This window comes from Lithobates pipiens, unplaced genomic scaffold (genome assembly GCF_037356315.1).
Source record: "Lithobates pipiens isolate NorthernLeopardFrog02 unplaced genomic scaffold, aLitPip1_a1.2 Scaffold_23, whole genome shotgun sequence".
NCBI classification, from domain to species: Eukaryota; Metazoa; Chordata; class Amphibia; order Anura; family Ranidae; genus Lithobates; species Lithobates pipiens.
In genome coordinates this window covers 88645008-88661809 of record NW_027507785.1, presented here as the reverse complement: position 1 = coordinate 88661809, position 16802 = coordinate 88645008, and the positions used below count along the sequence as shown (strand labels likewise).

General features: G+C 41.0%; 1 protein-coding gene across 5 annotated transcripts in view; it reads left to right on the top strand.

Annotated features, from left to right (window-relative positions):
- The window catches only part of FLNB (filamin B), a 308431-nt gene that overhangs the window by 240165 nt on the left and 51464 nt on the right, over positions 1-16802 (top strand). For 3 of the 5 annotated variants that reach the window (XM_077452003.1, XM_077452002.1, XM_077452001.1), the window contains 5 exons: positions 250-406; positions 3224-3413; positions 12187-12434; positions 13822-13905; positions 15176-15278. In XM_077452003.1, coding sequence (XP_077308129.1) covers positions 250-406; positions 3224-3413; positions 12187-12434; positions 13822-13905; positions 15176-15278 — 782 coding nt within the window. The remainder of the gene's footprint in view (positions 1-249; positions 407-3223; positions 3414-12186; positions 12435-13821; positions 13906-15175; positions 15279-16802) is intronic. The other 2 variants (XM_077452005.1, XM_077452004.1) reach the window with 1 other exon arrangement.

Below are 16802 nucleotides of genomic sequence, written 5' to 3'. Positions count from 1 at the left end.
ACTTTAGTGGTGGAATTATAAGCCTGTACACTTCAAAGACTAGATTATACAATTTCTATGCTACCATGGTCATAAAATATTAGTAGAATTGGTTGTATTGCAACCCTGTACATATCATCTTTCACTGCTTTAGAGGTGCCATTTACAAATTCTTTTTACATAGATGAGGAAAATCTCTGCTGAAGATGACTAGTAGTCCAGCATTTTATTGGAGCTTATATATAATGCAAATTCTGCCTATGTTTTCAGCCCTTTCAAAGTGAAAGTTCTTCCAACCTACGATCCCAGCAAGGTGACTGTAAGTGGTCCTGGGCTCAGCTCTCAAGGGGTCCCAGCCAGTCTTCCTGCTGATTTTGCCGTTAATGCCAAGGATGCAGGACTAGGAGATCTTTCTGTCCTTATAACCGTAAGTCACGTTTGATGTTCTTTGTTGGTTGCCTGCTCTGATTGTTCCTGTATACCTTACTTACCAATATCTGACAATAAACCTAAGAAGCCTAGAAAAGTCTGTCCTTTAGCAGTGTAGTGTATCTCTTATGTTATTAAACTGGATCATTATCCCACAATGTATATGATGAACAGTAGTTGCATGTTCCCCTACTGTCTCCATTTCTCATAGAATTTCACTTCATTTTGGGTTGGATTCCTGAGTCATAAAATCCATTAATCCTATTTGGCGTATGGATTTGCATGGAGTGTAATTGTATTAGAAAAATGTGACTTTTGCTAAACAGTCTTTGGTGAAGAATAAATCCCTGCCATTACAAACACATGGACTTGGCAGATTTGCCTGCAGAGAATGTTTGCTGAATGTCAGATTCATCGCTTTATAAACATTCCCCAAAGTGTCTTTAAACTAAAATAAAAAAAAAGCATTCCATGCTAGATAGACAAAAATGTATAACCTCCAGAAATCTTTCTTAAAATAGTAAACTTGGATTTACAATTTGTACCTACAGGTAACCCATCTTTAAAAAGATACGTTAAAAAAAAAAAAAAACACTTTATAGTAGGTGCGGTGAATATCTCTTGCACCGCTGAGGAAATATTTACATCAGCTCTAACTAATGACGTCCCTACCCATGCGCTGTGATGCTCTGCATTCAGGGCACATGGACTCCTGTGTGAAAGTGCAAGAGTAATGTTGTTGGGACTCGGCCATTCAAAAAGCTGGAGAGCGCAAACTCAAAAGGAAGATCGGGCAAAGATGGGAGCACCAGCAGTGATGACCGCACAGGAGGAGGGCACTGGAGGGCTCAGTTTTAAACGCAAGTTTACCATAATATACTAGCACATTATGGTATAACACTGCAGGTGGCCTATTTAAAATAGGTGGTAGTTTACTACCACTCATTAACTTTTCATTATTTTCTACATGTCAAAAATCTGGCTGAGGGTGGGGAGTTCATTCAAGCTTCATGGCCGTATTTGGTGCTTTCAGTGCAACCTGTTTCAGGAACTGGGAGCTAGAGAGAGGATTCCTTTAGGTGTGTTTTACAGGAGGAAGAAAGAACAAGCAGTCCCACAACCATGCTCCACCTCCAATGCCAAGCACAAGATGTTTAGAGGTCGATGCTGCAGCCCATGGTGCTGATCCCCCACCAATGAGTGGTACTAGTCCAAGATAGAAAGTTGTGCACCCGAGATATGGTGGCCGGTGGTAATTTTTTTGGGGGGGCAAACAAGTCAAACCCCCCCAGTCTCCAGACCTGGTCCGGAGCAGTGCGTCTCCCGGGCTTCACCAGTGGCTTTTCCTGCTCGACTGCAGCTTCACTTTCCCCTGCTCTCCATGGGCATCGTGGCGGCTTCAGTTTCCTCCCTCCTCCTCGGCAGCCAATTTTTGTTTTTATTAGAACAACTGGTGAAATTGCAGCAAAAAGAAGCTTGCATATTTCGGCAAATTATTATTATCAATTATCATGATTAAAGGACACGTTCTGAACATGGTACACCCATATTTATAATGCAACATGTTTAGCATCATCCCCTTCTCATGACAGTGGACGTGAAATGTTCTTCCCGCCCCTACTAACACATCCACCCACACAGCCATATCATCCATTAACAGAGGTCTGTAAATTAACAAATTACAAGTTCCGTCTGCCAGCTCGTCAGATGGCTTGCATTTCTTAATGGACTTTGAGGGTGCTGGCCAGCACTCTTGTAGTTTGATTCTTCCTGTACTTCAGTAACTGCCCGTATGGGAGGTAGATGGGCAGACAGCTTTATGGAGTCTCTGCAGGAGCCTGACAATGCACCTGCGATGGCAGATCTGCAGGCTTCTAAGGAAAAAACCTGCAAAAAAATGTGCATTTAATTAATTTTTTAGATGAACTTGGCCTTTAAGGCTGGCTGCAGAAATGCGTAAGCTTTTTTTGCTGCAATTTTACTGATTGTGCTAATAAAAGCTATGCTAAGCAAGGACATGAGTTGGGTGCACACCTTTCTGTCTTGGAGGAGCCCAGCCAGTTGCTGAAGGAGGTGGCATGACAAAGGAAGCTGGAAGTTTTGCATACTGGTGTCACCCCTAGCCATATATTAAGATGTGATTCAAAACACTAGCTGAACAGAATTATGATTTTGGAAGATTTAAAAAAATAGTTTATGCTCTATATGTATTTGGACTGTGTGAAAGCAATATTATTTTTCATATTTCCCCCATGAAGCAGATGTCTTCAATAACTCAATGTTAGTGGTGAATGGATGCTAATGCAGGATGCAAGGGACTCGCTTGTATTCCCTCTTGTTAGTTACAAAGTGTAAATCATAGGACATGAAAAACATTGCTGTTTGTTTAGGAATTAAAATGAAGTATAACTTGGCCGCCCTGGGGGATATTCCCAGAACACTGGAAGGAAGGACAACGCGCGACATTCTGGGCAAATTCTCAAAACATGCAAGTGTAACTGAAGATGATCATTCCCTGAATTCCAAGGGAGTTGTAATTTTTATTGATGTTTGCTTTATTTTAAGTGTTTTGCTTCAGATTGTATCTTTTAACTGTTTACCGTGCAGTCGGCCCATGTTCCTCAAAATTAACGTCTTTTGCAGACTTTTTAAAGGATCAGTCTACTAAAATACGAAATCTAAATGTTTGATAGATGCTGGTGTGTTGAGAGTGAAATCTGGAAATCAATTATGATTCCTTATTCATTGATCTGACCTTATTAAAATACAATCTAGTTGGGTCATTTGAATAATATTTTTTTTATCTTCTTGTTAGGACCAAGAAGGCAAACCAAAGAAGGCCCAGGTTTTGGACAACAAGGATGGAACATACGCTGTATCTTATATTCCAGATAAAACTGGACGCTATCAGGTTGCTGTCAAGTATGGAGGCGATGATATCCCTTACTCCCCATACAGAATCAGGGCAATGCCTTCAGGAGATGCCAGCAAGTGTACAGCAACAGGTATACAAAGGAGTTTTGGCTTCATAAACCTAGCACATCAATTTTTTTTTTTTAGATTGAGCATGCAAACATGATTAAGAGGTTCAGTAGTTTACTGTTTTTCTTTATGCCCTTGATGGATTAAAACTATACGTTGAACAATGCCCCAGCTAGTTCCTAGGGCAATTTTTGTTGCGTCTACCTTGAATACACAGATGTGTGCACACTCGTGCTCTCCCTTGCCTAAGGTAATTAATATGAAATCACGAATTTATAAAACAAAAATGTGTGCAGGCAAATAACATATATAAAGTCTGTGAGCCTTCTTTCACACAATAGGTAATGCTCTTCCATGTTAGTGCTGCATAGTTCATATAATCCACCCTTATGTGCTGGTGCTTTTTGTTTCATGCATGGTGACTCCCACTACCTTTCATTACTTCGTTCACCTCCAGCAATGACCCGTTGAACCAGGTCAGAACACCCTATGCACTAATGGGGTACATAACTAGACTCCTCTCCACCACTATTCCTTACTTCCTCTGTCATTCTTCGTTTTAGTACACTTCTCCAGGTAATTGGTGTGTGGCCCTTTAAATCCACAGGTATCTCTCTAAATGTAAGCTCATACAAGATGGAAGGCTCTCATAGTGTAGTATGTAAAATAAGTTCTGGTTTTATTAAAATGTATTACACTTGCATTAAAACCAACATCAAATGCTCTGTATGTGTAAGACAGTGGGGCCGCAGCTCCCGGGTCACTTCTGGTTAACGGCACATAGGCACCCGGCTCCACTATTTTATTTTTGATTTTATAATTTGATTTCATATTAATTAGCTTAGGCAAGGGAGTGCACACATATCTGTGTATTAGCCAAAGTTCACACTGAGCTGCGGGAATGAAGCCGTGCAAGTTCAGCTGTACTTGAACAATTTCACTCCCGCATGTCCCAATTTCGGATGCAATTTCAGAGACATCTGTTTAGATTTCTGCACAGATTTCAAATGTAAATTGCAGCCCGAAATTGCAAAAAGTAGTACAGAAACGACTTTTTGAAATCGGTGCGGCGCTGCAAAATGCAGCATTGCACTGATTTGGACGGTGCCATTGCCGCCGTTTTGACATGTCAAATCGCACCAATGTGAACCAGGGCTTAGCGGTGGGCACAACAAAAATTATCACTTTAATCTCTATAGTTGTTGGAACACAATTGTTTGCAGCCACTTCAATGCTTTTTTAAATTGATTAGATATTTGTTTGATCACTAAGGAGCATGGGATATAACACACTTATATTCCCTAGGGCAGCAGTTGCCAACCAGTGGTCCATGGAACACTGATGGTCCATGAGAAAATTTTGGTGGCCCTCAGTGGTTCTGCCACAAATTAACATTGTGGCAGATGTATACCGTCCAATGTTTCCAGTGTTGTTCTCAATGCGCTAACAGTCAATACTGAAAGTCGGAGCATTGTGTGTATAAGGCATGTTAGTGGTCAGCCGGATTCAAAATTGTGAGTTTAGTGGTCCGTGAGGTCCGAAAGGTTGGTGACCACTGCCTTGGGTAATAAATACTCCACCTAAGTGATTGTGCATATATGATGCTTCACCTCCTTCTTTTTACACTTGATGGTCCTCATTAATGCAGATAGCCTCGCTGACTGTATCCTTGTACTGTAAGGGCAGGATGCATTGGTGATGACCCCCCAGAGGGGAGGTGCAGGATGGCCTGCATTTACAGGAAGTGGTTTGCATGATATTCAACAAGAAGGACCAGATCTAAATTGCAGAGAGGCGAGTCTGCGGTGGACAGCTCCAGAGAGTAGGGGAGTATTTTATTGAGGGCTGCATTTTTTTTTTTTTTTTTTTTTTTTTTTTTTTTTTAAATCAAGGTTTCTGGCATTAGGTAGATATAAACCAAGCTGTCCTATGGTTTTTCTTATGAAATGGATAGAGACCTCCTTGCATAAGGAAACACGGGTCCCAACATTTTTTGATGTCTGGGAATCTTTCATTCAAACCTTTGCCATTTGATACCCAATGATCTGCAGACAGTCCCCTAGTTATAAACATCCTACTTACAAATGGAGGGAGACAACAGGAAGTGAGAGGAAATCTACCCCTAGGAAGGTTAATTCACTCCGGTAAGTGTTATTATGAGAAAAAGGTGTCTCCACTGATGCTTTATCACCAAGGCTTGTTTCTGCAACAACCCAAAATTTTCAAAATCCAATTGTCATTGCGACAGAAAGTGAGGCGAAATCTTCTGAACAGGGGCACAGACAGAAAAACAAATGTTACAGGGGTGTTAACCCTTCCCTATGCTATCCAAAAAGCTTAACAATTGTTTTTTTGGCTGGAGCTACACTTACAAAATGTACCTGTTCCAACTTACAAACAGATTCAACTTAAGAACAAACCTACAGACCCTGTCTTGTTTGTAACCCGGGGATCGCCTGTATAGCACAATGTTTCTAGTATACTCAATGGTACTTGACAAGTCTTCTTACTAATTGATGTTTTGCCCCTTTCCTAAATATTATATGGAAATAAACAGGGCCCTTATGCCTTTCTACAATAGGAAGATAACAAACCGACCGCCATCCACCTAGCCCATATTGTTTACTAGTTACTACAAGACCGAGTGTCACTATCTCCACTCTAACCCATGCCATCAAACGGATGACTGTTATCTTGGTATTTATTCTATTGAGTAAATGTTAACTGCATTCTCATACTTAAAAGTAATCCTCTCTTCAGCTTCAACACTGACTAGCATCACTTCGGTGTACCTCCTCTTACATGTTCCAGAAAACCTTGAACACATTTGTCAACATTCCCAGGTCTTATCTCCACCTTCTACGTGTCTTTGCATTGCCGATCATCTTTCACCTCAATTTCCTATGTGGCCCAGTGGGAACAAGGTTTGGGTACTGAGATTGATCCAGCAGACTGGAGCAGGACTTAGTGTTTGGTTGCTAAATGTTCCTTTCTAATACTGCTACCTTAGAGGCAGCAGTCAAAGTGTTACGGTGGTACTGGGTTCCAGCACATATTGCCTGTGCCAACCTGGCTTCTAGTGTTCGCTGTTTCTGGGTGTGTGGCCATTGTGGGGATTTTTTGCATAGCTTTGGACCTGCCCACGAGTGGTGAGCTTTTGGTCCCTTGTGTTTGGTTTGCTATATTCCCTGTTTCATTTGAAAATCCCAAAGGAGGCAAAATTTTCCCCATCCCTGGCATATTTGCTTGTCATCAGAAATTGGCAAACTACTTGGTTATGGCTGCTAATAAAAAAGCACGGAAGAAACCTACGTTCCCTTTCCAGAGAATGAGAGACCGCTTGACGACTATGATGGTCAATGGATAAATGTCCAGTATTCTTAAAAACACAGTTCTTAAAGTCTGGGAAGCATGGTTGACGTATATGCTTTCCCTGATCTCTCTCCAGCAAGTTGGGTTAGCTCTAAATGGTATCTTAAACAATCCTGGATTACCCAATTCTTTTACTTTCTCCTTTACCTCATCTTTATCTTCTTCCTCCCCATTCTCCTTTTTCTGTTGTCAGGTTTCTAAGCCCTCCTTAGTTGTCTATAGCTGCCCAGGACTATTTGGAAATGAGTCACTAGAATGCGGGTCCTGGCTATTTTTGCATTCTATGGGGTTAGTCCCAAGCTATATGTATGCTGCATTTAAGATTTCGGTGTTCGTCTAGATGGGAGGCCTTACCTCCTTTTTGTTTATGCTGTGTATTGATTTTTTTTTTTTTTTTTTTTTTATTCCCCCAGTCATAAACCCTGCGTGAACAGACTAGGTGCTTTCGATATTAGTTGTTACTTCTATACCCGCAATAAAATTTATTGAACAAGAAAAAAGTAACCCTCATTAGACATAATAATATAGCGTTTTTTCAAGGTTCATTCCTACCAACCTAAACCACGCTTTAATTGGTATTTGACATGCCTGCTTTTATTGGTGTGAAGCGCACCTAATAAAGTGAAATTACTGTGTATGTGCAAATATTTGCATATATAATGTTATGCCCACATTAGAGCAGTGTATGTGTTCAGAGGAGAACAGGGGAAAGAAACCCATTTCACAGCATATTGACAGAGAAATAAATACCTTAGTTATCCCTCAAACCAACAAAGCTCTTTATCCCTGCAGGAAGTCTAGTCAGTACATTAAGTAATCAGGTTGCATTACTCAGAGTATTGGGTTCTTTTGTTCACTTTTGATTGAGTGCAACTCTATCTCGGTGCTCTTTTTAATTTTTACTGCTGTGCTTGTTATTTATTTGAAATCCCTTGTAGCCCCCATTAATATGACGTTACCTGAGCCCTGTACCTGCTCCTTCACTTCCTTCCTTTCTTTGAGCCCAGCACCTTTGCGGTAATGTGCATTCCTGGGGGATTTCATCACTGACGGTCATTCTTTGTGCTGGGAAAAGGTGTCCTGTTGGTTTTTCCCTGCACTGTTTAATCTCTAGTCCTTGCATGTAATTTAGTATTTATTTTTTATTTTGCAAGGTAAAAAGTTAGCTTGCTTTCAGAAAGATGGCTAAAACCCCTTTGAGCAATATCCGAGAAGCTGAATTTGGTGCCTTGAATGGCTGTTCAGATTGATGAAGTCTGACACATCTAAGTTGCAGATCATCCATCTAGTAGTACCACTCAGTATCGGTTTATTCATTTGGGTGAAAAACCCTTTAAAGAAAGTTAAAATAATTAGTTTTTACTTATTCTGTTGCCAGAAGCTGAACTCTGGGGATAGTAAAAAACCCCAGCCTCACTGCAAGGGGTAAATGTTTATATCTAGAGTACTGGGAAAAGCAGTTTTACTTGTCTGATCCTGCACTCCTGTTTGCTTCTGCATGCTGCAAGACTAGTCCCCAGAGTCTCTTCATTCCTATGCTTTTTCAGTCAGATACCCCTGATGTCACCAAGGCTAATGCAAGTCCCATACTGCTGCATTGGATGCAAAGGCATCCAGGAACAGTGCACTGCCAGAGCAATAGAAACCATTTCACACCCCTTTCACACTGAGGTGTTTTTCAGACGCTAAAAGGGCTAAAAAAAAAAAACGCCTGTAAAGCACCTGAAAAATGCCTCCCCTGCCACCCCAATGTGAAAGCCCGAGTGCTTTCACACTGGGGTGATGCACTGGCTGGTGTAATAAAAAAAATCCTGCAAGCAGCATCTTTGGGGAGGTGGAGGAGCCGTGTATAAATCACTCCTCCCCTGCCCATTGAAATGAATGGGCACCGCTGCGCTTCAGCGGCACTACACGGGCATATTTAACCTTTTTGACTGCTAGTGGGGGTTAAAAGCGCGGCTCAGTGTGAAAGGGCTCTTAGAGTATTGGTTAGGTAAAACTGCTTTTCTCATCATCTAAGCCTAAATGAGCATATAACCCTGTGTCAGGGCTGAGCTCCTGCGATTTACAAGCAGCTCTTTTCTTTCAGCGCACAGAGGCTGCTCAGCTGTCAATTACCAGCCATGCATTGTTTCTACAGTGACTCACCTGGTTTCTATTACCTGCCTTATTAGTCCAGCCTTCAGCCAGCCCCTTTTGGCTATTTAAATAGCTTTGCTCATTTCATCCGTGCCCTTGCGTGGTCTATGATCTCCAGTGTGTTGCTGTGTATGACTTGGCCTGGCTGACTTCTCTTCTGATACCTGTTCCTGTTTTTGCTCCTTACTAAACTGACTTCTGGCTTATTGACCCCGCCTTGTCTAATTATCCCCCCTGGCATCCAGACCCTGGCTTCAGTATTTGGCTATGTTCCTTACCTGTGTTATTTTTGCTGTTTTCATTAAAGGTGTGATTTTTTTTTTTTTAACTGCATTTTCTGTCTCTGCCTGGTTTATGGTTCGTGACACCCTGGCAGTGCAGGAGGGAGCCACACTGCAAGATCAGTAGTGGGTGGCCACTGATGAGATGAACTGTCCTTGTTTTCTTATATTTCTCAGTGGTGAGACCAGTACCTTGTATCTTAGACCCCTCTCACAAAGTTGAAATAAGTTTCTAGGGCAACAACAATGTAATAGGTCCCCATAACAAAACAATTCAGGGACCCCTTGTCCCTCTCCAATCTTCATCTCAAAAGCGGTTCCTATAGCGATATATAGAATACTTCCATATCGGTTGTATACTTTTTTTTTTTTTTTCTCAATGTTTTGGCAAAGTGCTTTTGGCTATCGGTGTGAAACATTTTGTAGCTAGACACCTCTGGGGCCACATAGCAGTCGCAAGTCTGCTTTGGTTGTACAATGCCTTGAAAAAGTTTTCATACCCCTTGACATTTTCCACGTTTTGTCATGTTTCAATCAAAAACATAAATGTATTTTATTGGCATTTTATGCGATGGACCAACACAAAGTGGCACAAAATTGTGAAGCGGAAGGAAAATTATAAATGCTTTTCCAAACTTTTTACAAATATCTGAAAAGTGTTGTGTGCATTTTGTATTCAGCCCCCCTGAATCAATATTGTGTAGAACCACCTTTCTCTACAATTACAGCTGCAAGTATTTTTGGGGATGTCTCTACCAGCTTTTCACATCTGGAGAGTGTAATTTTTGCCCATTCTTCTTTACAAAATAGCTCAAGCACTATCAGATTGGATGGAGAGCGTCTCTGAACAGCAATTTTCAAGTCTTGCAACAGATTCTAAATTGGATTTAGGTCTGGACTTTGGCTGGGCCATTCTAACACATGACTATGCTTTGATCTAAATCATTCCATTGTAGCTCTGGCTGTATGTTTAGGGTCACTGTCCTGCTAGAAGGTGAACCTTCGTCCCAGTTTCAAGTCTTTTGCAGAATCTTAACAGGTTTTCTGCTAAGATTTCCGTGTATTTGGCTCCATCCATCTTTCCATCAACTCTGACCAGCTTCCCTGTCCCTGCTTAGGAAAAGCAACCCCACAACATAATGCTGCCACCACCATGTTTCACTGTGGGGATGGTGTGTTCAGGGTGATGTGCAGTGTTATTTTTTGGCCACACATAACAGTTTTGTTTTTAGGCCAAAAAGTTAAATTTTGTCTCATTTGACCAGAGCACCTTCTGTCACATGTTTTCTGTACCCTCCACATAGCCTCTCCCAATCTTCAAACGGAACTTCATATGGCTTTATTTCAACAATGGCTTTCTTCTTGCCACTTTTCCACAAAGACCAGATTTGTGGAGTGCACAACTAATAGTTGTCCTGTGGACAGATTCTCCCACCTGAGCTGTGGATCTCTGCAGCTCCTCCAGAGTTACTATGGGCCTCTTGGCTGTTTCTCTGAAAAATACTCTCCTTGCATAGCCTGTGAAAGGCCATGTCTTGGTAGATTTGCAGTTGTGCCATACTCTTTCCATTTTTGGATGATGGATTGAACATTGCTCCGTGAGATGCTTAACGCTTGATCCACAGCTCAGGTGGGAGAATCTGTCCACAGACCAACTATTAGTGGAGCACTCCACAAATTTGGTCTTTATGAAAGCCATTGTTGAAAGAAAGCCATATGAAGTCCAGTTTATGAGAAGCCATGTGGGGGACACAGCAAACAGGTGGGAGAAGGTGCTCTGGTCAGATGAAACCGAAATTCAACTTTTTGGCCTAAAAGCAAAACGCTATGTGTGGCAGAAAACTAACACTGCATATCACTCTGAATACACCATCCCCATCGTGAAATATGGCAGTGGCAGCATCAGGCGGTGGGGATGCTTTTCTTCAGCAGGGAAGCTGATCAGAGTTGATGGGAAGGTGGATAGAGCCAAATACTGGGTAATCTTAGAAGAAAACCTGTTGGAGTCTGCAAAAGACTTGAGACTGGGGCAGATGTTCACCTCCCAGCAGGCCAACGACCCTAAACATGCAGCCAGAGTTACAATGGAATGGTTTAGATCAAAGCATATTCATGTGTTAGAATGGCCCAGTCAGAGTCCAGACCTAAATCCAAATGAGAATCTGTGGCAAGACTTTGAAAATTGCTGTTCAGACATTTTCCATCCAATCTGAAAGAGCTTGAGCTATTTTTCAAAAAAGAACGGGCAAAATATCACTCTCTAGATGTGCAAAGCTGGTAGAGACATCCCGAAAAAGGCTTGCAGCTGTAATTTCAGGGAAAGGTGGTTCTACAAAGTATTGACTTAAGGGTGCTAAATACAAATGAACGCCACACTTTTCACATATTTATTTGTAAAAAAAAAAATGAAAACCATTTTATAATTTTCCTTCCACTTCACAATTATGTGCCATTTTGTGTTTGTCTATCGCATAAAATCTCAATAAAATACATTTACATTTTTGGTTGTAACATGACAAAATGTGGAAAATTTTCAATACTTTTTATATATAAAATTTTCAATACTAATTATGAGTACTTTTTTAAGGCACTGTATATGTCATCCTGGCGTTCCACTTTAATTGCTATTGCTGGTCATGTACTCTTTGATATTAATAATCATGCCTGAGAACTACAGTGCTTACAGAAAACGTCTAATCTATTTACTGTCTTGCATATAATTGTCTAGAAAGCACTCTGGTACAAAGGGAACATTTATGCTCATGGTTTAAAAAGTAAAGTCTGCAGCCATCGTCAATGATTCTTATGATTTATTTATTTTTTTATAATGAACAAAATATCTGCCAGCCTATTTACACTTGATAGGTGGTAAAAATGTACATTTCATATTATAAAAGCACAATCTTTCCTTTAGCAATTGTAGGGCTGATTTGTCCAAATCTTACAACAGAAGCAAGGAGATCTTGGGAAAGTTATGTGTTCCTGACCTCTTTTTCTGTCCCAGGGCCAGGAATCCAGCCTGCTGTGAAGACTGGCGAAGAGGTCGGCTTTGTGGTTGATGCCACAACCGCTGGGAAAGGGAAAGTCACTTGTAGCGTTTTGGATCCTGATGGGCTGGAGTCTGAAGCAGATGTCATTGAGAATGAAGATGGCACTTATGACATTTTCTACACTACTGCCAAGACTGGCCCCTATGTCATCCATGTCCGTTTTGGTGGAGTGGACATTCCCAATAGTCCCTTCACTGTCATGGTAAGCCTGTTATGCTTTGTTCCTGTATTATACTGTTTCAATACCTTTTTTGACTTTTCAAAAGCTTTGTTGAAAATGGCTGTTTTATTTCAAAGTGTTTTTTCAAAACGTGTATGGTTTGCAACAATGTGGTGTAATGTGATGTTTAGTTCGTCTGCACAATCCTAGAGTCAGTATGTACCGCCAATGAGCTAGGAAATGTGTTTCCATTGACAACAATGGCATAGTCCCACAGAAAGTTGGATTCCAACTGTATGTTTAAGGTGCATTGGCCATCTGTATTTTTTACTTTGTCCACCTCTGGTATAACTCATCTGTGCTAACCATTGTTTCTCCTGAACTGAGTGCATAGTACAGCTTGTAGGAGATCATGAAGAGGTACCTCCATTTATTTCATGCGTGTCTGCAAAACTTTTATTACCCTATGTAACATGAACAAAATGACAGAACACCGGCAGAGTAAACTCCCTTATTAAAGCAGTATGGGGGCATAAACTATTAAATAACTTATTTCTGCCTTCAGGAAGCCATTTTATACTTGTGAAAGTCAGGATCCCACCAGATGTCTTTTATTACTTTTACCAGTTGGAAAACCCTTCTGTGTATCCAATAAACTAGTTTGTATTTCTTGGAGGCTTGCATATCTGACTTTGGGACAAAGGTCCACAAACTGCTGTTTCCTTGTTAGGTGGAGTGTCCATTATTATGGAGTCAGTGAAATGGCAGTTGGTGTGGGCTAACCACTGAAGTCCAGAAACCAAAAAGTGAACCTACAGAGGAGGGTTTTATGGCTAATGGCAGCATTTTATGGTTTGATTTTAGGCAGTACTTTTAATATCGCTCCCCCCCTCTCGCCTATCTCAGCCAAAGCTCAGGACCTGTGATGGATGCTGTCAAGGTCAACACCCTGGTCTGGCAACTTTTGTTCCAGAGCTTGCACTCACTCTGGTGGTCAGGCAGTGGTAAACTCTAGCACAGGGTCGGAGCCTAGGCTGAGACAGGTGGGAAGAGAAGTTACAACATTGTTTGAACATTGATATGTGATGGGGAAGTTATGTAGGTTTTATACTATACTGTTCAGAATTCCTAAAACCTAGACAAGCTATGCCTTGCACTGTGCCTGCCTAAACCCACCAAGGATGCTTTCATAAGATACCAAGCTTATTTAATCTGTTCTAGCTGTATAAGCTTTGGCAGGTCCCTGAGAACTGCTGAAGTTTGAATCTATACTATACCAAAGATGCCCCTTCTTTATTTTAACTCCCAGTGGGCATGTCTGCTTCCAATATGAATTCCATTGGCTGTGTGCTGCCCATACATGTTCTCTGTGACGGATAATATAATGCCTTTTTTTTTCCTCTTTAACCATTTTGTTCCACTGTACCAGGCTACAGATGAAGTCCCAGTAGTGTGTCAGCAGCAGTCTCAGCAACAGTCTCTTAGTGCCTTGCCTCCAGGCTATGACCCTGTGGTATTTATTTTTCCATTTCCATATGACCAATCCACCTTCCTTCCATGTCTTTCATTGCAGAAGTGATATTGCTGCTTATTAGGATTGCTTGCAACACCCCTCCCCTGGTTGATCATTATCTTTTTTTTATATATATTTGATTTATGATGTTTTGTTTTTAGTGACTGAAAATGACAACCAAATGTCTTTATTTCTTTGATAATCATGACCAAATCAACATTTTTTTTCTTAGATTATCTTTTAAAGGGTTTCTTAAATAGTCTGCGGGTTCCTTTATGCTTTTGGTTAAGTTGCCTTTTGAAACAGATGGCAGTCATCTCTTGACGTGAATGTTCATTTTGCATCTGTCACAGTTTCTGCTCTGCTTTAAGTTGGCTTTTTTGGTAAAACTCTCTATCCATATAGGTCCCCTTTTAGTAGATCTACTCCAAGTATGATGATTGAATGAAGGCTTCATTGATTGAAAATGCTGTATTCCTCCTTGCACCACTCCACATCCATTTCACCTTTTATTTTTGTTCCTGAATAACCATGATTACTTCTCTCAATGACGATGACACCATGTGACTGCTGGTCATCTTTTGTTTCTCCTGTAAAATTCTAAATCATTTTCTCTTTCAGATTTCACTGCTTCAACCGGAGCTTCTGATATCTGCTATCTTTAGTACATTACTTGTCATTCTTTTTCCTTTTGAAGTTTATGCTGTTGTTTTGAAGTAGATTGTGATTATTCCTACAATTCTGACTGTTTAGAAAGCTGGGGGTACAGGTAACATACTAGAGACCCAAAATTGTTTGTGCATAGCCTGTAGGGAATCATGTTCTCACTAACTTGTGTTGTCCAAAGCATCTTCTTAAGTTAAAGTGATGTACTTCAAGTTAGTGAGACTCTTGTCCTCTCTAGAATCTTTTAGGGTCACTGAAAGCTACAATAAGGCAGAGCAATGACCCTCAATAATATCATTAAGATGATGCACCGGTCACACAAATTTCAAACGCATAGGTTGTCTTTAATAGACACCTCAACATTCTTGATTGATCTGATCTCTCTCATTTGTGACAAGTGTCTATCTGAATTCTCTACCTCACACTCAATATAATGCACCAGCCCTCAGTTTACGCATTTAATGAATAGTTAGATCAGAATTTTATTGCAGAAGTGTAAGCACACATCTGTATGTATCACAATCTACTTAAACCACCAGTTGTCCTTTCTCTGCTATCACATCTTTCCATTCTCCCTTCACTGATGTCATATTTTTCTTTCCAGGTGTCGGAAACTGCATATGCTCCTGTTGGTTCTATGAACGGGATGGGATTCAGGCCCTTTGATTTAGTTATCCCCTTTGCCATAAGGACAGGAGACATAACAGGTGCGAGTAAGAAAGTAGCAAGTTAAATGTTCTGTTCAGTCAACATGGAATATTAGGCCTTCAAATGCATACAAGGGATGCCAGTCCAGAGCTTCTATATTTCCTCCCACCATAGCTGTAATCCATCAGACCAACCTGCTGCTTAAAAGTATCCTGGTGTTGGTAATCTATTGACAGAGGATGCTGAAGATTGTGAATGTACAGGTTGTGTATTCTCAGTCTTGCCCACCACATTCTTGTTGAGGTAGAACCGTATCATATGTCATGAACTTGCACACACTCCCAGAGACACATCTGGGAGCTTCCTATTGACTAGCTGCAGTGGGTTATGATTCTATAAAACTTAGAATAAGGTGTACACATGGACTTAATGACTTAATTACAGAAGACATTTTTCTGAGATTTCCTTAGTATTCTGCTTAGATTTAGTTGTGGCCTGCGCTGGTCTTTAACCACTTGGTTCCCACACTACGTCTATTGACGTCATGGGGTTTCGGTGGTTATATCTAAATGATGCCTGAGGCCACAGACATCATTCAGATATTGCCGTTTTCAGCCGGCGATTCCCTGCACCATAAGAACGATCATAGCGGCTGTTCCGCAGCTTGATCGATCTTACGGGCGGCGGGAGGGGACGCCCCCCCTCCTGCCGACCTCCGGTGCTTCTACCGACTCACCGTTTCCATCGGTGAGTCGATCACAGGATCCGCCGGTCCCAGCAAGTAATCATAGAGCTTTCCGGCGGACTAGATTGTCCCCGGAGTCTCTGATTGTTCGAAGGCGTCATAACATCGCGCCCGGCCTCGGTATTCAAATTAACGGTGCCGATCTGGCTAGGAAGCCAGGATCGTTTTTTTATTATTATTATTTTATTTATTTTTTTATTCTTCCCAGCCTAGAGGTGAGATATGGGGTCTTATTGACCCCATATTTCACTGTAAATAGGTCCGATCGTGCCATATTCCTATTACAAGGGATGTTTACATTCCTTGTAATAGGAATAAAAGTCATACATTTTTTTAAGTGTAAAACTAAAAAAAATTAAAATGAACAATAAAAAAAAAATTTAAAGCTCCTCTGTCCCCGTGAGCTCGCACACAGAAGCGAACGCATACGTAAGTCCTGCCCACATATGAAAACGCTGTTCAAACCACACATGTGAGATAACGCCGCGAACGTTAGAGCGAGAGCAATAATTCTAGCCCTAGACCACCTCTGTAACCCAAAATATGTAACCAGTAAAAAAATGTAAAGCGTCGCCTATGGGGATTTTTAAATACCAAAGTTTGGCGCCATTCCACCAGCGCGTGCAATTTTGAAGCGTGACATGTTGGGTATCTATTTACTCGCGTATCCTCCTCTTTTACATTATGCAAAAAAATTGGGCTAACTTTACTGTTTTTTTTGTTTTTTTTAAGCATGAAACTGTTTTTTTTTCTGAAAAAAACGTGTTAGAAAAATTGCTGCGCAAATACCGTGCGAGATAAAAAGTTGCAATGAGCGCCATTGTATTCTCTAGGGTCT